This window comes from Yamadazyma tenuis, chromosome 5, assembly GCF_029203305.1.
Source record: "Yamadazyma tenuis chromosome 5, complete sequence".
In the NCBI taxonomy this organism is placed as follows: domain Eukaryota; kingdom Fungi; phylum Ascomycota; class Pichiomycetes; order Serinales; family Debaryomycetaceae; genus Yamadazyma; species Yamadazyma tenuis.
This window is the reverse complement of record NC_089465.1, coordinates 900,519-921,526: the sequence shown is the minus strand read 5'-3', so window position 1 is coordinate 921,526 and position 21,008 is coordinate 900,519. Positions and strand designations below refer to the sequence as shown.

The window sequence follows — 21,008 nt, the reverse complement described above, 5'->3', positions numbered from 1 at the left end:
GAAGTTTTGATGACACATCACCATTTTTAGTGGTTTCAAATCCTTCTATATGGTTCGTACCAGGCTACTTGCGATCGATTTTTCTGCTCATCTCACTTCTCAGTAATGTGTGGAATTCTATGTTTGGTAAACACCGAGTTTCAAGGCCATCCACCTTGTCTCAATAACCAAAGCTCTGTATGGGAGTGTCAGGACACAGTCAAGATACGAAATATTTTCAAACAGGATTTCCGGTTGTCAGCAACAGATTTAAACAAGTTAAACAATCAAGAAAAGCTAAAGCAGTTGAATAATCAATTGATAAAACTTGGGAACAATGTCAAAGTCGATAATCTGGAAAAGATAGACGAAGTGTTTCAACAAATCAAAGATATCACCGAAGAAGAACCCGAAGATGAACTCACATTTTCTTCATCCATTGAAGAGTATAACCATCTAATACCTGCAATAGCTGGAAGAGGTCCTGATTACCTTCAGTATAACAAATTTGATTTAGGAGACAGCAACGTCCAATTGTTTTCGTCGGTTCTCTCTTTGAGACAACCATTCATATCACAGCCAGTCTTCACTGATAGATACGTGGTTCAGTTCAATGGAGAACTATACAACAGCCAATGTGAATTTTCAAATGATACAGAATTCCTCTTGAATCAAATCGTCAAGCATGGAATAAAGAAGGCATTGGTGACTTTGAGTGGAGAGTTTGCTTTTTGTATCTTGGATAAATTTGAACAATGTGTATTCTTCGGAAGAGACAGTATTGGCAAAAGATCACTATGCTACAAGCAAACCAAAGACGAAATTTTGATATCGTCTGTGCCCCAAAGGTTATACAGTGAATGTGAAGGCAATAAGCTCTATAAATTCTCTACCCAAAGCTATAAGCTTGAAGTATCACTTTTGACACGGGAATTTGAGGAACTTGTCCCCTTCAATATACTCAACTATAATGAACCTACGACCCAAGTCAATCGCATATATGAGAGTTTAAAGAGATCCTGCTTCATACGACAAGAAACAATTTGCCCGTTACAAGCCACTGAAGCTAGTTTGGCTGTTCTCTTCAGTGGTGGTATTGATTGTGCTGTAATTGCAGCCCTTTTGATCGAGAATTTCCTTGAACTTAAAACTCCCGTGAAAATTGACTTGTTGACCGTTGGTTTTGATAACCCAAGAACCGGCGTTAAGGCAAGTCAAAGTCCTGACCGACAGCTCAGTTTTAAGTCCTGGTTTCACTTGGCCAAAAAATGTAGCGGAACCAATGTCAGCTTGAGACTAGTCCAGGTGGATGTCGATTATAAGCTTTGGTTGACACACAAAAAGAATGTGGTGCTGTTGATGTATCCTCAAGAAACAGAAATGGACTTGAGTATTGCAATTGCGTTCTATTTCGCCAGCAACAATATTGTGCCTTGTCAGAAACTAGAGTTGCAAAATTATGAAGTATCATGGTCAGACTTCATCAGTGACACCAACAAGTACGTCAGAGTAGAAGATTATATTTCCCTGGCAAAAGTGCTTTTCTCTGGACTCGGAGCAGATGAGCTATTCGGAGGTTATTCCAGGCACGAGGCTATATTCTCATCACTCAAGCCAGATGATGATCCACTGAGACAATATGAGGAATTGAACAAACAGCTTCTACACGATATAGAGATCATTCACAAGAGAAACCTTGGAAGAGACGATAGAGTGATAAGCTCCTGGGGCAAAGAACTCAGGTACCCTTACCTTGACAACGAGTTCATCAAGCTCGTTATTAACAGTATCGAGCCAAATTACAAGATAAAGTTGGATTGGGCTGTTACCAAAAAAGGTAAGACAATCAGCAAACCTACAAGAAAATGGATTCTCAGGCAGTTGGCGGGCACTATGGGACTCAACTTCGTCAAAGACGAGTTGAAACGGGCAATTCAATTCGGAGCCAAAAGTGCAAAACTCGAGATTGGACAGGCCAAAGCCAGAGGCACCGATGAATTAAAGTAACAAAGATTCATTAGATAAATAAATAAATAGATGAATAAATAATGCCGAGCTCTACAAGTTCTTGACCCATCTCGGCTCTATGACAAGGCATTCACATTCAGTCAATAACTCCAATTCGCTGTCTTTAACACTAAACACAGACCCTTTGACCCAACACTTTCTACCACTCTTTCTAGACAATTCACATTTTATCATCACCACCGAATTCACAAAACACGGTTTTTTGTAGTTGATGTTCAAGTTGGCAGTGACACCCTTTTTCGAATGGAAATTCTGAAATGCTAATCTGCATGTCAATTCATCTAGAAGAGTGGCTAATAAACCCCCATGCACTATCCCATTATGACCAGACAATTTGGAACCTAAATGGAAAAATGTCACTAGGAAGTTGGATTCTCCGTCTTTCACTTCGTCAATGTCGTCATACTCCTGTAGAAAAGCATCATCGATAAAAAAGATTCCGTTTCCTCTGTAGTTAATCTTGTCATCACCAATCAATGTGTCACCAGTTAAGTTGGGTCTTAAATTCTCTTCGATCAACCGTGACAAATTGAATGCCTTGTGCTGTTCCAACAACTCCTGGTACACTGCTAACAGGTGTATGTGCTCTTCATACTTGGAAGTTTCTCCCACCATAGTCAAATGTGAATGAAATCAGATACGATGCGGTCGCGATTTTGAATTGCGGAGTGCATTAGCCGTCGGACCCGGCTAAACAATACATACAAATAGCTATTTAGCCGTGGTACAATGTTTCAATTAACAAAGTCAAAGAACTTCTTAAAGTATGGCTTGCCCTCATTAATCACATTGCCATGGCACGGAACCATTTTTGTGAAATCCCAGTTGTATATTGTTTGAAGTCCCTTGCGGACCTCAAGGTCTTTGGACTTGACAAGTCTATTGACCAACCCTTTAAAAAACCCTGAGTCGGGATGGGTGAACCCAGCCAAGAATGAAGTTCCTCCATGAGGATTGAAATTATCGGGGAATCCTAGTTCAGGGCTATACTGTTCGAGTTTAGTGCCTTTCGGACCTAAGCACAAAAGCAAATCGGCCTCAAACAAAATCTTGGAGTTCTTATCAAATAACACCAACTCTTTGTTACGGTGGCTGGGCAAGTAGACAAACTCGAAATTGGAAAGGATAGACTCATCCTGGATGCCGACTTCCTTCAAGACACCAGAATCAATCAACTTGTTAGCATATTTGGAAGTAATAGGATAATCGATTGGTACGGGAACAGCATTGGCAGCAGCATCCATTCCAATAATTTTAAGGTTTGGATATTGCTCCTTGAACGACTTGGCAGCCATGGTGTGTTCAGCATCAGGAATAATCAAATACGTCACATTGAAGTCTTTTTCTCTGCCGGTCAATAGTTTCAAGCTCCTGACCACCTCATCTCCATATGGAATAGCTGACCACACAATCACCTCTCCATTATAGTGAAAAAGGGACATACGAGCCCCAAAATTGATAATTCCGGCTCTGGTAAATGGTGTTGATGCAATCACCACATTTTCTGTCAAGTTTCTTACTACCGCCTTCAAAGGTGTTGGATACATAGTCTGAAACTGATAATGATTATTAATTTATGTTTGCCCGAAAAAGTCGCTCTCAAAATATACCATACATTTGAGATTTACTATTCTACTTTGTGTCCAAGAAACTGAAGTAAGAGGTAAGTACTTGTTTGCCGTCGTCCAAAATATTCCCGTGACATGGAATCAATTTAGTGAAGTCTAAACTGTATATGGCCTTAATACCTGCTCTTCCTTCCTCAGTGTCTGTCATATTCAGCTTGTTGACTTGGTTAACCCAAAGTTTGTTACCAGGATAACACCATCTGAGTAAGTAAGACCATCCGGAATATGGATTACTTCCCTTGGGCCACCCAGTTTCTTCCGCGTACTGTTCAACCCCATCACGACCACTTGAGAAGGAAAGTGCAAAGTCTGCCGAAGTAACAAACTTGGAATTCTTATCATATAAGACCAATTCCTTTAGACGGTGACGGCTCAAGAACACCAACTGGAAGTTCTTAAGAAATGATTCTTCCTTTATTCCAATGGCTTTCAAAGCCTTCTCATCGAGGACCTTATTACCTTCACTAAATGGGATTCTGTAGTCAACCTCAAATTCGTCAGTTTGGAACTTTTCCAGAGTGATTACCTTGGCCTTTGGAAACGCCCGCTTGAATCCTCCCACTGCCTTGTAGTGCTCTTTATTGGGCACGATGATGTGAGACACGTCGAATTCGTCTTTACCAGTAAGCTCCTTTAGAGCTCTAACAACTTCACTGCCGTAGGGAAATGCCGAGTAAACAACCACTTTCCCATCGTAATGGAACAAGGACATTCGAGCTCCGACTCTCAATCTGTTGAATATGCTGAACGGAGCCGAAGCTATCAACACATTGTCGGATAACTTTCTGGTAACCGCTTTGAATGGGTCTGAATACATCTCGTAGCTGAATTATGGGGTGCGAAAAATATCTAAATTGCATATAAATTAAATAGCTTTGATAAGCATCAACACGTCCCCTGAGTTCATCACATCTCCTTCATTTACAATAACGTCCAACACTTCATACTTCAATGTTGATGGGTGGGCTGCCTCTTTTTTGGGCCCGTCGTCTTCATCATCACTTTCTTCTTCGTTAATGGCTCTCATGGGAATCTCCATCTTCATGGCTTCCAAAATGATCAAAACATCCTCACCAGTAATTATGTCTCCTTTCTTGACATTGATTTTAAAAATGTTTGCAGCCATGTTTGCCATCACTTTAATAGTAGAGGGGTCATTCAAAATCAGTTGATCAGTGCTTGTAGTTGTTTTTGCTGATTCCATTTCTTTCAACCATTTGGCTCTGGACACTTCTTCTTCGGCAATTAAAGCATCCATACTGACTTGCTTTTTTGCGTCTATTTCCTTCACTTCATCTTCAATATCCTTGAGAAAGTTAATGTACTCGTTGAAGTCAATTTCCACTTCTTCGGTTTCAATCTCTAATCTTCCAGCAAGAAGCTGAGTGTTCAATTCAGCCAACTTCTCTTCACTGACCTCATAGTAGGAAATTTGGTCAAAGTTTTCGTAGAAATATGGCTTTCCCTTCAACACACTCAATCGACTAAAAGTGTTCCAGCACAAATCGGGCAACACCATCCCCCAGATCATGTATCCCCCAGGACTGTCAATGGAGTAGATAGAGGTTGCAACTGATCCACTTCCAATAGCTCCTTTGGGTGTGAAAGTTCTCGCAGGGTTGTACTTGCCCGTCTTAATTCTAGTTCTTGGATCAAGGTTCACAGATAACGTATTGGCACACAAAAATGACACTGCAGTAACCACCTGGGTCTGGCCAATGACCGAGTTCTTGAAGTCTTGCATAGTCGCAAGGTTGTTGGCCCTCATTATATACTCCGTGTTATTGGGTAAGTATGGAGCATAAGGTCTTTGGGAGTGGATGTACCTGTCAATACAATGCTTTAAAGCACTGTGGTCAAAGCAAATTGGCAATTTATACAAGGTGCTCTTAAGCTTCAACTCGGATGTGGGAGGAATGGCAGCTTCAAGCTTGATAATAATCTCCAACAACTCTTTTCTAGAAATCTTATTTGTTTCAAATAAGACTCCAATCGCACCGGTTGTAATCTCGGTTCTAATAAGAGCCTTGGAAAAATCGCTCGATTTATCATAGGCATGGATATTGGTCTCCAACTGCTTATATCTCCCGTTGTTGACCAAAGTAAACTCTTCGATTCCAAAGTCAACCACAACTAACTTTTCTCCAGCTTGTCTGATGCTCAATTCAGGTAATTTACTTGTTTTCTCCCGGTGATACAATATAGTATTGTGTAATTTTGAGTCATCAGTTTCATACTCTTCCAAGTCATCATCAAAACTTGGGTAGTTGGATCCTCTTCTAATTGCTGACGACAACTCTTCCAAGTACGCTTCTCTCTTATTGTTCAACTTTATTGCGTCAGAATAACTAATAAGCTTGAATTGGATTTTGCTAGACACCTTGGCTTGTCCTGACTTCCACCATTCACTCTTTATTGGAACAGAAATGCATACAAATCCAGATAATGTACCACCATCAACACCAAATAAGGCCATCATACTTCCAACAACACTAATACCACAGGTGGGATAAGGGTATTCAAGGATGTTACTAGGATGGGTACCACCATCTCTTCCATCCGGTCTTGAAAATACATCCGCTTGTCCATCCAACCTTGTACATCCTCTATTGGAGTTCAAGTTCACTGAGTATATAGTGTTATAGAACTTGTCTAACTTCTGCCTATCACAAATACCAGGTGTATCATGAGGACCTCCAACACATCGAATAGTCCATATAGAATCTTCATCATAGCTTTCAACATCTGGAAGACTTGAAGTAGGAATTTGAGGTCCAAACTTCAATTCCTTTATTGGTGAACGTTTTACCACTCCGATGCAGTCACCAGCCATAATCACTCTTCCTTGGTGTCCCCCATAATTCAATGTTGGTGTGCAAGACTTGGATCCCAAGTACTCGGCAACATCAGGTAGACCACCTTGAATGGCCAAATAAGATCTTTGTCCGTTTCCAATAGCATCGCCAATCTTCACAATCGAATTCGCAGGAACCTCAATTGCTGCAAACATTGGAGCTGCTTTACCATTCACTTTGAATTTAAAATGAGACCCAGCCAATGCAATTACCGCAGGAGCATGGAACTTAATATAAGGGCCCTTCAGAGAAATCTCCAATCCAGCTTCTTCCATCTTATTGCCAACTAACAAATTAGCAATTTGAAATGATAAAGGATCAGCAGGACCACTTAAAGGAACACCAGCACTACATGCTTCTCTTCCTGGTAAATCTTGAATTGTAGTATACGCTCCCAGTTTTACAAATTCGATCAAACTTGGCTCAAATTTGAAAGTAGTATTCAAAAAGGAAGTCAAAGTGTTTCCAGACTGATAGGCTTCTGATTTCAAAATCTCAGTCAAGTAGTCAATGTTGTTAGTAGGCCCGTAAATCTTTGTGTTTTCCAAAACCTCAATCATTCCCTTAGTGGCCTTTTGCCTATCGGGTCCCCATACCATTATTTTAGCAATCAATGGATCAAAATATGGCGAAATCTTAGAGCCAGTAGAAACCCAATGATCAATGCGCAATTTGCAGCCGGGAATGAGTGCAGTTTCAGGATACTCAACCAAGTGTAATATTCCAGGAGAAGGTTGAAAGTTCTTGATTGGGTTCTCTGCATATACCCTGACTTCAATCGCATGCCCGCTTGGAATTGCGATGTTGTCGTTGTCTACCTCGTACGATCCTTCGCTCTTCAAAACATCTAATGGAATTCCCACTTCACCTTTGGCTTCATATTCTGCTTGTAAGAGCATCAACTTCATCAAGTCCACATTATAGATCAATTCAGTGATTCCGTGTTCTACCTGCAATCTGGTGTTCATTTCTAAAAAGTAGAATTCGCCCGTTTCATCATCAACCAAGAATTCCACAGTACCAGCGGATTTGTAGTTGATTGAAGAAGCCAATTGAATGGCACATCTGCTCAACTTTGTTCTCAAATCCTTATGATTATAAGTCGGCATCACCACAAAAGGACTGGGGGCTTCTTCAATAACCTTCTGGTGCCGCCTTTGAATTGAGCACTCTCTTTCGCCAAAGGCAACAACACCACCTTTACCATTTCCAAATATTTGCACCTCAATATGTCTTCCAGCTTCAACATATTTCTCTAAAAAGGCCCCCAGGTTCTTGAACAAGGTTTGACCTCTGGAGACTACTTCATTGAATGAATCAATTAATTCATTTTCATTATAGGCAACTTTCAATCCCATACCTCCCCCACCAGCAGTAGACTTGATCATGATTGGATAACCAATTTCCCGGGCACGAGAAACCGCTTCTTCGTCGCTTTCAATCAAGTTGGATCCAGGAACCACCGGAACATGGTTCTTTTCGGCCAAAACTCTGGCACTGTGTTTTAAACCGAAAGTTTCAACAGATTCTACTGATGGACCTGCAAAAATAATGCCTGCATTTTCTAATGCGTCAGCGAATGCACTATTTTCCGATAAGAACCCATAACCAGGAACCACAACATCAGCTTTGCAGTCAATTGCAATTTTGACGATTTCCTCGATGTTGATATATGCATTAGCACCTACTCCAGGTAATAAATGTGATTCATCTGACTGAACCACATGCATGGCATCACAATCTTCAGTGGAATAAATTCCGATTGTGTATAAGCCATTTTCCTTGCAGCTTCTTATAATTCTGCAAGCAATCTCTCCTCTGTTTGCAACAAGAACTTTCTTGATTTTGGTGAATTGGCTCATATTGTTCAAAAGTAATGAATGTTTGACGATTGTCAATTTTCAAGTAGTTTCAAAAACGGAGGCCCAATTGCAAATAGATAAAGCGGTATCTGAATCCGCTAATCGTTTTCCCAAAATGGAGCCCGCTCCCGCTGTTATCAGTCTAACAAAACATATCATATGGGGGTGGGGGAATACTGTGTGGTTCCCCGTGTAAGCCCGTGTTTGCCCGTTTGGGATACCCGCTTTGATAGTCTTATCGCATCGGCATTTGCAGTTTTAGTAAGCTAACGGCTACGGAATCTCAAAGTATCGCTCTTCGGGGCCCCATAAATTCTGTCCCGATCTCTGATTGTTAAAAGTTCAACTAATTCACTTTACCAATATAAACATGACCGACACATATACAAAAGCACCCAATGCACTTACGCCTATCAACTTAAGTGGCCCAGCCCCATCTAATAAGAAACTTCTTCCCAAGTATGAAATCAATTGTGATATGGGAGAAGGATTCGGGCCTTGGAAAATGGGCCCAGACGAAGATATTATGCCGCTAATTGATAGGGCCAACATCGCCTGTGGGGGGCATGCCTCAGACCCGCTGATAATGTTAAAGACCATTAAGCTCGCCAAAAAGTATGGCGTCGCGGTGGGGGCCCATCCAGGACTTCCTGACAAACAGGGATTTGGTAGGAGATCTTGGGCCATTGCTCCAGACGATGTGTACACTATGGTTTTGTACCAAGTTGGTGCATTGAAGGCCATGTGTGATAGTGAAGGAGTTGAGCTCTCTCATATCAAGCCGCACGGAGAATTATATTTTTATACCGAAAGAGATGCTGGCGTGAAAGCCGCCGTGATTAGAGCAGCCAAGGTTTTTGGTGTCCCATTGGTGGCCGGTAAAAGTGCCGATTATCAAGAGGTTGCAGCAAAGGCGGGTCAACAGCTTATCCATGAGGTCTACCCGGATTTACATATCTCTCCCGAAGGGTATTTAGTGAAGATCCAGGCGGGGCCAAAGTCTCTTAGAACTCCAGAGAGGATTTACGAGTGCGTGAAAAAGGCAGGAATGGTGGATCAAATTACTAACGTGGATGGCGAAGAAATGAATCTCGGCTTCGGAGGTGCTCCGATCTCATTTTGTTTACACAGCGATATGCCCACGGCTTTGGAAAATGTTATCAAGACCAGGGAGGCGGTTGATGAAATCAACCAATTGTATGGGCTCAAGTAAAACAAGTATATATGAAATCGACCAATAACATGGAGTATACAAATATCTGCTCACTATCCTTCTCTTTTCAGTATCCATCATGTAGTGGAAGGCTTCCACTTTATTAGCGGTTAGTTGCCTCAGGCCCCATCGGGCAACTGCCGGATCTCAGATACAGGCCTGTGTATATTTGCATATTAATTCCTCAGCTTACACTGTCGCTTACGGAATTGGTCTCTATCTGTTAGCGGGTAGTTTATCTTGGTTTGAAACGGTCCTGCTGATAAAGCTATTTTTACTTTTATGTTTTTATTGTTTTCAGCCTTTTACACTGGCGCTAACCTGATAACAGATATGGTATCTTATAAATGATGGATGAAACGCTGGAATTGTTTTAGAGATTGCTAGAATATATCAAAACGAAAATGACATCTGCAAACGGACAAGTGTTTGGAATTAGCGTTGGTTATGGTATGATTGTAGGGGTTGGTTTTGCCTTCGCTATAATCATGGTGGGTATTACCAAAATCTTATCTAAGTATATGAATGAAATGCAAGATTCAGAAATGCTTATGACAGCAAAAAGAAGTATCAAATCTGGTTTGGTGGCCAGTGCGGTGGTTTCTTCATGGACAATTGGTAGTACTTTACTTTTGTCGTGTACCTCGGCATATAGTAATGGGGTTTCTTCTGCTTATTGGTATGGAGCAGGTGCCTGTGTTCAAATCATTATCTTCTCGACAATGGCTTTGGAAATGAAGAAAAAAGCCCCTTCTTGTCATACTTATCAAGAGATTGTTAGAACTAGATACGGGCCCGCAACCCATATCGTTTCAATCATCTATTCGATTATTCAAATGGTTTGTTACACCACAAATTTGTTGATCAATGGTTCTTCTGTCTTTGAAGCCATTACCGGTGTCAACAGAGATGCTTCTATTGTTTTGTTCCCCATTGGAGTTATTATTTATACTTTATTGGGAGGAATTAAAGCCACCTTCTTAACTGATTGGACCCACACGGTGATTATCTATGCTATTTTGTTGACATTTATGTTCAACTGTTATGCCACTAATCCTATTGTTGGATCCCCAGGTGCCCTTTGGGAAATGCTTGTAGAAACCAGTGCAAGAAGACCAATTGCTGGTAATATGGATGGTTCCTTATTGACATTCAATTCGGTCCAAGGTGGATTATTTGGTTTAGTTCTTTTCGGGGCTGGATGGGCTGCTGCCGTTGACTCTCAATTGTTTCAGAAAGCTATTGCTGCTGACCACAAAACCTTGATTTCGGGTTATGTGTTGGGTGGTTTATGTTGGTTTGCACGTATGTATTGAACGACGCATGTGCGTCCGCAAAATGTGGCTTTTGCTGCAAATACCTTTTTTTTGGTGACTTTTACTAACAATTAAATTTTAGTTCCCTTCTGTCTTTCTACCACAATGGGTTTGCTTGCTGCTGGTTTGGAAACCCACCCGTCTTTCCCAACTTATCCAGAATTAATGACGGCAGACCAAATTAGCGCTGGTCTTGTATTACCTTTTGCAGCTGAAGCGTTGATGGGAAAATCCGGTGTTGCAATGGTATTAACAATGGTATTTATGGCTGTCACAGCCGCTTTCTCATCTGAAACAATTGCCCTTTCTGCCATGATGACCCATGATGTTTACAAGGCTTATTTTGATCCTAAAGCCAAAGGTAAAAAATTGATTTTGGTGTCCCATTCTTGTGTAATTGTATTCGGGATTGTTACGGTGGCCCTTGGTATTGGATTGTCTCATGCTGGTTTTGATGTTTCCTTTATTACCACTGCCTCGGGTATCATTGTCAATGTTAATGTAGGAGCAATCATCTTCACGTTATTCTGGAAAAAAGTTTCGGGCTTTGCTTATATGGCTGGTACCATCCTTTCAACCTTAATCTCCGTGGCTGTCTGGATGGGATACACTGTTTCCCAATCTGGATATGTTTCATTGTCTACTTTATCCACCAATGAAGCTTTGGCTGCTGGTAACACAATGGCAATCGGTGTTCCATTTCTCCTTATTCCCCTTTTCACCCTTATTAAGCCAGCTGATTTTGACTGGGATATCTGGTTAGACATCAAGCAAGATGATAACAGTGATTTCAACAAGGAACATGGATTGACCAATATTTTGAGTCAAGACGAAGCAACAAAGGCAATTTTGGATGAAAGGAATAGATTGGATAAAGAATTAAACAGACAAAGCAAGATCGGATTTGGCTTAACTATTTTGTTCGTTTTGTTCTTCCTTATCCTTTTTCCATTACCATTGTATGGATCCAAATACGTCTTCAGCAAAAGCTTCTTCAGGGGTTGGATTGTCGTTATGTTTCTTTGGGGATTCTTTGCTGCTATCACCATTATATTATTGCCCCTCTGGGATGGTAGACAATCACTTAAACGGTTGTTCGACATTGTTGTTCTCAAGAAGACTGAAGAGAAACCACTTGGAGATATTTACTTTGTCAAATCTCTTGAAGGTCAGACAATAGAAGAAAGTCCTGATGAATCTCTGAGTGTAGGCAAAGAGAAGATCAGCCAAAAAGTGGATCAAGTATAACTTTGTAGGTAATTGGGTGATATATATTGTAATCATATAAGATCTAAAAGGCTATCGTTATTTTGCAGCTGATGTGGCTGAGGTTTTATGCCCATGTTATAACTTGATCTGTTATTGGCTGTGGGTGTTAAAACACTGCTGTTAAATCCTGGAGGTTGTTTTGGAACCAATGAATTCATGTTGGAGCCTGAAATATTTGTTGGAGGAGTTGAGATTCTGCTCGAGGTTTGTGAACTAGGAGTTGGAGTTGCAGACTGGAAATCCAGAAACTCGTCTTTGTCAAATGTCCCTTCGAGAGTATGGAGTAATCTAGTAGGTTTATTGTCAGGAGTTGTAGATGTTGCACCAAAGTTTAAATTAGATTTCTTGTGTGGTTCACTCTTCAAATGCAAGGGTTGAATGTGATGTTGGGCAGGTTTCTTGTTCATTGGTTGAATCGGTGGAGTATGAGAGAATGAACCCACATTTTTAGGACTGGTACTTTGGCGAAGTCCTCTGCTTGGAGTCATAACAGGGGTTTGTGGGCCTGTAACCTTCTTATCCATATTATTATTGTTGATGGGTTGGGTATTAATCAAAGATTCAAAGTTCGAGGCGGGATCCTTCTGCAACGAGCTCTTGCCTGGGTCTCTGGTAGGCAAATCGGACAACTTCCTTTTCACCAAAATGCTTTGGATATCATTAAGCTGCTTAATGTACAGTTTGAATTCCAATTGCGTGCACTCGTTGCAACCAAATACCAACTTCGTACAAACCAGTAATACGGACTCCACCACTGTATCTAAGTCAAGCAGAATATGATCATTTGCAGTCAACTTATAGAAAAATTTCAAAACTGTGCTTACAATTCTTTTGTCCCTACTTTTAATGTTTTGGAAAATTGGTAGAAGCTGTTCAGTAACAATAATTTTATCGATAATATTGTTATCGACTACGTTCTCAAATACGGCGACAGTCGCCAACTTTGTGGATAGAATACTTGTAGTCTTGAACACTTGACAAATTAATGGGAAGAACGTATTCTTAATGTATGCAAAATCAAACTTATCAATGAATAAAACAGTTTTGCTTAGAAATATATCCTGGGCTTGGATTTGTTCAGCCTTAAAGTGCTGTTCATTGGAAGGTAAAGTTAAAATTAATGAGCAAGACTTCTTGATCAAGTCAGTCAAGTCCTTGGTATTTAACTTTTCCACGAGAATCTCTAAATTGGTTATCAATACCAATCTTACTTTAACCGAAAAGCTAATTAACTTATCAAAATAGTCTACTCTCTCCCTTCTCCTTCCCTTTGTATCTGCCATGAATAGCTGCTCGAATATCCTATCATGGAAAGTTAATTGAGAGAGACCAGCACCGATTTGCAATACGATTTCCAATGCACCACAAACAGTCTCTATTCTATTATTTGACAATTCTTCATCTTTTGAAAGAGTAACTCTCAATTCGGTCCTTAAAAATTCAATTAATAATGGCAACAATTTGTTGGTCTTGAAGTTTTGTGGAAATTGGGCCAAAAAGATTTTACCATCTTTAACCTCTAGCAACCCTCTTAAGAAAATAAGCCTATCTTCCACACTTTTGGTTGAAAACTCATCGACAAACCACATGACTTTGATGAGGCTTCCATTGAAATAATCCGAATCAATAAACTGATCTATGTTAATTCTATCGCTTGGATATCTTGCAAGAATGGAAGGAAATGTGCCATATAGTTGGTCCGGAATATCTTTCAACACATATTTCAAATCAGAAACTCTATGGTTATAGAACTTGGTTTCAAACTTTCTAAATTCACCTTTGAAATCACTTATGCTGTTTTGATCAAAGCAGTTGAGCAAATATTCCCCCTTATTATATATATAGTAAATTAAGCAGCCCAATGACCAAATATCATTACCAAAATCTAATTTCAGTTGACGATCGATAACTAATTCTGGAGCAACAAAGTTCATGTTCAAGTTCATAAATGGGACGGAAGATGTATTGTTCATAAGGAAAAAGCTTTCCCGCTCTTGTGGAGATATTTCATTAAGATTTTGCAAGAACCTGAATCCAGTCAATTTCCAGTCACCTTGTTGATTTATGAAAACTGAAGAAGGTTGCAAGTTCATATGAACAATGGAACAATAATTGTGTAAAAATTGAATACCTTTACACACTTCCAAAAGACCCTTTTGTATACTCAACTCGTCTAGTTTTTCAAAATCCACAGTCATCAAATTGTCTGTCACCGATTCCGTTACAAATAGGAACTTCAGCTTCGTTTCCTCCAACACTTCATAGATTGTTAAGATCTGGGGATGTTTCAACTTCGCCATTTGCCCCACTTCATACTTGATGAGCTCATAGCACTCGTTTATAATGACTTTGGGGTTCTTTGTGTTGGAAATCCTTGAACATAATTGGTGAATTACAGACTCAAACTTAGCCTTGTCAAATATAAACACCGATGCCAACTTCCCCGTGGTGTTATGCTTTGCCGTATAAATATGCCATGGCTCGTTAACAAATGAGGCATTACTCAGGACGTCATAAGTGGCCCTTATACCTGATTTAAAAACCGACTTGAACATCTAACATACACTTCACCTTAAACCTGGTGAACTAAATGATTTGATGAGTCCCGCGAAAAAAACCACTAGAACAAACAGAATTGCTTGTCGTAAGATGGAAATATTAGAGGAGAATTATCAACACTCAGCGGATAGGCTAGACAAGCCATCTCAATACTTGATCAAGAGGGCCATTAGGAGACAAGATTTTGATGATTTACAGAAAGCTCTCACCTCCAAAACAATATATGTGGGAAACTTATCCAACTTCACCACAGAGGAACAGCTTTTCGAGTTGTTTCTGAAATGTGGAAACATTGATAGAATCATAATGGGGTTGGACAGAAATAAGCTTACCCCCTGTGGATTCTGTTTTGTCATATACAAAGAGGAAGGAGGACTGTTGAATGCCATTAAGTACTTGAAGGCCACTGTGCTAGATGGACAAAGCTTGGAAATCGATTTAGACCCAGGCTTCAGAGAAGGTAGACAATTTGGAAGAGGTTTATATGGTGGACAAGCAGCTCATGAAGGCTCTGTGAATGCTCCTCGGGGTGGTTACAGAGGAAATTTCAGAGGAAATCCAAGAGGTGGGTTTAGAGGCAGAGGTGGTCCAAACTTTAGAGGTAGAGGCTTCTTCAGAGGAAGAGGAAACTTCAGAGGAAGAGGAGGATACAGTGGCTCGAGCGGTTTCCAAGGTGGTGACTATCCCCCGGAAGGACCAATGCATTAATTGAATCATTAATTGTATTTTTACTAGTATACGAAAAATAGAAGATCATGTATAACGCCCAGTAAAGCAAGGTATTACGTGTATATGTGTTCTCTTCAAGTTGTGTATCTCAACTACATATTTAATATCAAATTATTGTGATGAGATAGCAAATGTTCGCCAAATCCACGGAAAATACAGCAGATAACAAGTTAAACCTTATATCTTAAAAAAATTGAAACTTATCTTTTCAGTAGTATACATAATATATTGTACAATAGAATATTATTCCCACGGCACACGTTCCACGTGTTACCTCTCTATTACCCTTTTTCATCACAGTACAATATACACTAGGTTATCGTGATTGATCCGGAAAGCTCCCGAACGTCAGCTAGTATCTTCCTTGGAAGTAGCTCACAGGCACATACACATCATCACCTTTCAAGCCTTTCAATTCCTCAAGGTTTCGCACATGCCATCCAATATGGTCAATGTCATGTTTAATGTCATCGATTTCATTGAACTTTGTATGGATAAAATAAGGCTCCAATACAAACTTTGTCACAAGGGGTGGTATTGACAAACCAGCGATAAGTCCAAAAGTGACACGGGAGGTGAAGATGGACGACATCTTGTAGGGAATACTACAACAAATAAAGATTAAGACAGGTAAATTGTTTCCCCTTTTATAGTTATTGTGGGGGGATGCAAACCTGTAGATCCCGGGGCACATGAGCGACTTTTTTTAATTTTTTTTAATTTTTGCAGTCAATTCCTGGAGCTTTCCGGATCAAACATAATACTCACAAAGTATATATATTATAGTTAAGCTACTTGTTTGCCACCGTATAAAGCTCTCCACTCCTCGATCTTCTTTTCATCGATTCTCTTGAACAAGTATTGGGGCTTTCCAATACAATGACCACCAGAAAGAACAATTTCGAATTTATCGGGGATAGTCAAAGTTGGGGCATTCAAAATCTCATTGATTTGAGTGGTGGTGTCAGGTATGAATGGACTGAGAAGACTTCCAATCAAGTAAGCCAAGTTCAACCCGATGCCAATGACAGCATCACTCTTATCAGGAGAGTTCTCATACAAACTGTTATCCAATTTGTTGTCTTGTAAAAACTGGTTGCCACGAGCAGAAATGGCCATGGCAAGTTCTAACCCTCTACGCAAGCTGACAGCCTCCATAGATTCAACGTAAGATGCCAACAATTCATTGATGTCTTTTTCAAATTCTTTGAAGTTTTCAACATTCTTAGTATCAAAATCAGCAATGACTCCGTTGTACTTAGTGCTCACAAACTTAACGATTCTATTGACATAGTTACCCACATTAGCCAATAATTCTGAGTTGTTCTTAGTGACGAAATCGGTCCATGAGAATTGTGAGTCTCCAGATTCAGGCCTAATAGAAGCCAAATAGTATCTCCATACGGATGCAGGGATTCCAGTGTCTTTGGCGTTGTTACCAAACACTCCAACTCCTCTGGATTTGGAGAACTTTCCTCCTTCGTATTGTAAGTATTCCGTGGTACTCACATGGTGCACCTTGGTCCATTCTTCTCTGGTTCCGATCAAAGATGCTGGGAACACAACAGTATGGAAAGGAACGTTATCTTTACCCATGAACTGGTACAAGTTGACATGTTCAGGGTTTCTCCACCACTTCTTCCAATCCTCAGTGGAATTTTTGGACTTGAAATAGTTGGCAGTAATGGAAACATATCCAATGGTAGCATCAAACCACACGTACAACACCTTTTCCTTGAACTTCTCTAATGGCACCGGAGTACCCCAAACTAAATCTCTGGTGATACATCTTGGTTCTAACCCTTGTTTTAACCAGTTCTGGGTGATGTTTCTAGTGTTCTTAGACCATGCTCCCTTTTCGGAGGCTTCTTCGACCCAAACCTTTAATTCAGGTTCTAAGTCATTCAATTTAAGATAAATATGAGTCGAATCTCTAGGAATTGGGGTAGCATTATCCAATTTACAGTGTGGGTTGATCAATTCAAAAGGATCCAATAAAGTACCACACTTGTCACACTGGTCACCTCTAGCATCGTCATATTTACACTTTGGACAAGTACCTTCGACGTATCTGTCAGCCAAGAACGATTTGTGGGTTTCACAGTATAATTGTTTAGTAGTCTTTTCTTCCAAGAATCCATTATCAAACAATTTCATGAAAATATCTTGGGCGATTTCGGTCTGCAAATCGGTGGTGGTTCTTCCGAAATAGTCAAATCCAATACCAAACCATTTGTAGATTTCTGCGTGAAGGGCGCTGAACTTGTCACATAATTCCCTTGGAGTCATCTTCTCTTCCAACGCTTTAGTTTCAGTGGCAGTACCATATTCATCAGTTCCACAAATGAACAAAGAATTGTAGTTTCTAGCTTTGGTGTAACGAGCGTAAATATCGGCAGATAAAACAGAACCTATAATGTTACCCAAGTGAGGAACATTATTAACATAAGGCAAAGCAGAAGTGATGATGATGTTTCGTTCACCTTCTTTAGGAAGAATACTCTCATCATTAGACTTAACAACAAAACCTGGTTTCACCTTTTGAGCCCCAGTGTTAACAGCCTTTGGTCTCTCAACTTTAGTGATGGAGCTCGCCAATTGAATACTTTCGGAAACTCCACCAATCTTGGAAAATTCATTAGCCCAATTGGCCAACCCAGAACCTTCAGGAACATCTTTCAAGTAGGGATACACTGACGAGAATAAGATGATTTGAGAGGCCGTTAACTCAGCTTTGGTGAATGGACTTGATTCGCTCTTGATAAACGAAATGACTTCTTCTTTCTTTCCACTTTTATGTGCCAGGTACACAGCTGTTTCTTCTATGGAAAGGATTGAAGCAGAATCGAAATCGTTTATAAGATACTTAACAATAGCGTTGGGTTCAGTTAATTCAAACCCAGTAGCCTTGTTAAGTAATTTGAGGTTTGAGTCATCTTCGCTATTGACCTTAAGATTGCCATCTGCAGCCTTCGCAGCAACAGTCACCTTTAAGTTGTTCACCAAGCTCAAAGTACTATTCCCTTTGTCGCTGAATAATTGTAAGGAAGCCATGCTGATTATTTCGGACAAACCTGTTCTGGATATATTAACTGAATGTCCTTCCTTTGGATGATAAATTTTCAGTCGCACTTTTGGGACCATTAGCGCACTGTGGATCAAGCAGAAAGATGATCAGAAATGGAGTTAAACAGTTTCTACGAGGAGTTGTAACGAATTCAAAGCCGGACAGATGGAATAGTATCATTTCAGAAATCAGTTCTTGTGGAGGCAATGGTGAAAAGTTTACCGTCAAAGACAACATTCTCACTATAGGCACTACAACTTGTGGATCAAAGATCCTTTCAGAATTTGAAAGTCCTTTTGATGCTACAGTGGTAAAGCTTCTACAAGACAAAGGATACAATTTGGTTGGCAAAACAAATCTAGATGAGTTTGGGATGGGATCTTCCAATACAAATTCCAATTTTGGTCCTTCTGTGAATCCATTATTTGAAGATGGCGAGTATGTGACAGGAGGTTCTTCGGGAGGTTCTGCTGCCACTGTAGCTGGTGGTTTATGTGAGTTCTCTTTGGGTACGGATACCGGTGGCTCTATACGACTTCCAGCATCTAATTGTGGTGTTTATGGCTTCAAACCGTCCTATGGCAGGCTCTCTCGGTGGGGTGTTATTCCTTACGCTCAAACCTTAGATACAGTAGGAATTATTGCTAGAACATGTGAGAAGGTACAAGAAGTATTCGAAGTTCTTGATAAATATGACTCCAAAGATCCCACTTCACTCAGTGTGGAAACTAGAAAAGAAATATCAACAGTTGTTTCCAAAAGAAATCTGCTTAGGAATGGCATGTTCAATATTGGTATACCTGAAGAGTTCCTTGTAGAAGAGTTATCTGATGCTACCAGGAATAAATTGTCTAAAGCTGCAGAAGCACTTTTGGATATGGGACACAATGTTGTGGCTATCTCAATACCTTCAATCGAAAAACTGTTACTGGCATATTACACCATAGCAACGGCTGAAGCTGCGTCCAACCTTTCACGATATGATGGGATACGATTTGGTAAAGGAGATGAGAACTTAGATGGAGCTGCCAATGTTGTCAAGGGAAATAGAAGTTTGGGTTTCGGGAAAGAAGTTCAAAGACGAATAATTCTAGGGAATTATACCATTTCATCAGATTCAGGAGACCATTACATTAAAGCCACAGAACTCCGTCGACATTTGGCTGACGAGTTCAATAACATTCTATACATACCAAATCTTTTAACAAATTCGGAGTTTGAGTCTAAGGATGTGGGAAAATGTGACTTCATACTTGCTTCAACAACCATAAATACACCCACGACAATTGAGGAATTCCTCCATAAAGAACACCAAAATTTGCTAGAATCCTACACAAACGATATTTTAACGACTCCCATGTCATTAACAGGAGTACCAACCATTTCATTACCGATTCTAGATGAGGGTAAAGCAATATCTACCCAAGGAATCCAACTTTTTGGACAATTTGGAGATGACAGAGCATTGCTTCAAATAAGCAGCCATTTGATGAACCATTTACTCTAATATTTTATTCAATTCAATATATAAGGCTATAAAAGTATGAAGTTGAATGTCATCACGTCATAAATAAATTTATACAAAACTTTCTAGTCATTAATATGAAGAAGAACATTGTTGAAAATTCTCCTTCCAAACAGGGTATACTTGGATGTTTAGCGTCTTCCTAGCAATGTAAGAAACTCTTCTCTGGTTTTTTGTTGTTCTCTGAAACAACCTAACATGCAACTGGTGGTGGTTGAAGAACCAGCTTTCTGAACTCCACGACTCACCATACACATGTGAGTAGCTTCGATGACAACAGCTACTCCTCTTGGCTTAAGCATTTCACTTAAAGCCATGGCAATTTGCTTAGTCAATCTTTCTTGTACTTGAAATCTCCTAGCATACATTTCGGCTAATCTAGCAAGCTTGGATAATCCCAAAACCCTCTTGTTAGGAATGTAGCCAATATGAGCTTTACCAAAGAATGGAACAAGGTGATGTTCACATAAAGAGTAGATTTCAATATCTCTTACAATAACCATTTCATCATGATTCTCTTCGAACACAGCCCTTTTGATAACGTCTCTAATATTATCTTCATAACCCTTGGTGAAAAACAACATGGCACGAGCATATCTTTCTGGAGTTTCAAGTAGACCTTCTCTATCAACATCTTCACCTAATTCGTGAAGAATGGTTTTAACAGCACCAGCTATACGAGCTTCTCTGGCTTTTGCTTCTTCCTCCGTTTGTTCCAAGCGGGCCCTAGCTCCTTGTGATGGCCATGATAATCCGTCACTATCTATTGGTGGATTCAATGTACAAGGTGATGCCATTCTTGTCTGTAAGGGTGTACCGTAAGTGGCGGATTTGGGGATCTCATCTTCACTCAATCTGGATCTCTTCAAGGGAAGGACCGATTTAGGAGCAACAATAGCTTTCAGTAGACTTCCACTGGAGGTCAGAGATGCCCCACCGTTGGTATTCTTGTCGAAGTCGTTGGAAGATCCCATTAGT

At 40.1% G+C, this 21,008-nt stretch overlaps 12 protein-coding genes across 12 annotated transcripts; 5 read left to right on the top strand and 7 right to left on the bottom strand. All coding sequences in view use genetic code 12, as the record gives it.

The window, feature by feature from the left end:
- Window positions 1–105: 105 nt before the first annotated feature.
- On the top strand, window positions 106–1,986 carry PSN45_004118 (uncharacterized protein; the record flags this gene model as incomplete). Its single annotated transcript, XM_006686063.2, has 1 exon — window positions 106–1,986. The coding sequence occupies one exon, from the start codon at window positions 106–108 to the stop codon at window positions 1,984–1,986; it is 1,881 nt and encodes a 626-aa protein (XP_006686126.1).
- Window positions 1,987–2,037: 51 nt separating this feature from the next.
- PSN45_004117 (thioesterase superfamily protein) lies at window positions 2,038–2,622 on the bottom strand (the record flags this gene model as incomplete). The annotated part of the gene is made up of 1 exon (XM_006686064.1): window positions 2,038–2,622. The coding sequence occupies one exon, from the start codon at window positions 2,620–2,622 to the stop codon at window positions 2,038–2,040; it is 585 nt and encodes a 194-aa protein (XP_006686127.1).
- Window positions 2,623–2,741: 119 nt separating this feature from the next.
- PSN45_004116 (uncharacterized protein) lies at window positions 2,742–3,554 on the bottom strand (the record flags this gene model as incomplete). Its single annotated transcript, XM_006686065.1, has 1 exon — window positions 2,742–3,554. One exon carries the CDS (start codon window positions 3,552–3,554, stop codon window positions 2,742–2,744), a length of 813 nt encoding a protein of 270 aa, XP_006686128.1.
- Window positions 3,555–3,639: 85 nt separating this feature from the next.
- PSN45_004115 (uncharacterized protein) lies at window positions 3,640–4,452 on the bottom strand (the record flags this gene model as incomplete). Its single annotated transcript, XM_006686067.1, has 1 exon — window positions 3,640–4,452. The coding sequence occupies one exon, from the start codon at window positions 4,450–4,452 to the stop codon at window positions 3,640–3,642; it is 813 nt and encodes a 270-aa protein (XP_006686130.1).
- Window positions 4,453–4,500: 48 nt separating this feature from the next.
- PSN45_004114 (urea carboxylase) lies at window positions 4,501–8,352 on the bottom strand (the record flags this gene model as incomplete). The annotated part of the gene is made up of 1 exon (XM_066158216.1): window positions 4,501–8,352. The coding sequence occupies one exon, from the start codon at window positions 8,350–8,352 to the stop codon at window positions 4,501–4,503; it is 3,852 nt and encodes a 1,283-aa protein (XP_066014313.1).
- Window positions 8,353–8,722: 370 nt separating this feature from the next.
- Window positions 8,723–9,565, top strand: PSN45_004113 (uncharacterized protein; the record flags this gene model as incomplete). Its single annotated transcript, XM_006686069.1, has 1 exon — window positions 8,723–9,565. The coding sequence occupies one exon, from the start codon at window positions 8,723–8,725 to the stop codon at window positions 9,563–9,565; it is 843 nt and encodes a 280-aa protein (XP_006686132.1).
- Window positions 9,566–9,969: 404 nt separating this feature from the next.
- Window positions 9,970–12,129, top strand: PSN45_004112 (uncharacterized protein; the record flags this gene model as incomplete). The annotated part of the gene is made up of 2 exons (XM_006686068.2): window positions 9,970–10,870; window positions 10,964–12,129. 2 exons carry the CDS (start codon window positions 9,970–9,972, stop codon window positions 12,127–12,129), a joined length of 2,067 nt encoding a protein of 688 aa, XP_006686131.1.
- A 32-nt stretch (window positions 12,130–12,161) lies between these two features.
- On the bottom strand, window positions 12,162–14,705 carry ppk32 (Protein kinase domain-containing protein ppk32; the record flags this gene model as incomplete). Its single annotated transcript, XM_006686070.2, has 1 exon — window positions 12,162–14,705. The coding sequence occupies one exon, from the start codon at window positions 14,703–14,705 to the stop codon at window positions 12,162–12,164; it is 2,544 nt and encodes an 847-aa protein (XP_006686133.2).
- Window positions 14,706–14,799: 94 nt separating this feature from the next.
- On the top strand, window positions 14,800–15,417 carry CBC2 (nuclear cap binding complex subunit; the record flags this gene model as incomplete). The annotated part of the gene is made up of 1 exon (XM_006686071.2): window positions 14,800–15,417. The coding sequence occupies one exon, from the start codon at window positions 14,800–14,802 to the stop codon at window positions 15,415–15,417; it is 618 nt and encodes a 205-aa protein (XP_006686134.1).
- Window positions 15,418–16,224: 807 nt separating this feature from the next.
- MES1 (methionine--tRNA ligase mes1) lies at window positions 16,225–18,492 on the bottom strand (the record flags this gene model as incomplete). The annotated part of the gene is made up of 1 exon (XM_006686073.1): window positions 16,225–18,492. The coding sequence occupies one exon, from the start codon at window positions 18,490–18,492 to the stop codon at window positions 16,225–16,227; it is 2,268 nt and encodes a 755-aa protein (XP_006686136.1).
- A 116-nt stretch (window positions 18,493–18,608) lies between these two features.
- On the top strand, window positions 18,609–20,012 carry HER2 (Trimeric GatFAB AmidoTransferase(AdT) complex subunit; the record flags this gene model as incomplete). Its single annotated transcript, XM_006686074.2, has 1 exon — window positions 18,609–20,012. One exon carries the CDS (start codon window positions 18,609–18,611, stop codon window positions 20,010–20,012), a length of 1,404 nt encoding a protein of 467 aa, XP_006686137.1.
- A 149-nt stretch (window positions 20,013–20,161) lies between these two features.
- On the bottom strand, window positions 20,162–21,004 carry FOL2 (GTP cyclohydrolase I; the record flags this gene model as incomplete). The annotated part of the gene is made up of 1 exon (XM_006686504.2): window positions 20,162–21,004. The coding sequence occupies one exon, from the start codon at window positions 21,002–21,004 to the stop codon at window positions 20,162–20,164; it is 843 nt and encodes a 280-aa protein (XP_006686567.1).
- Between the last annotated feature and the right edge of the window lie 4 nt (window positions 21,005–21,008).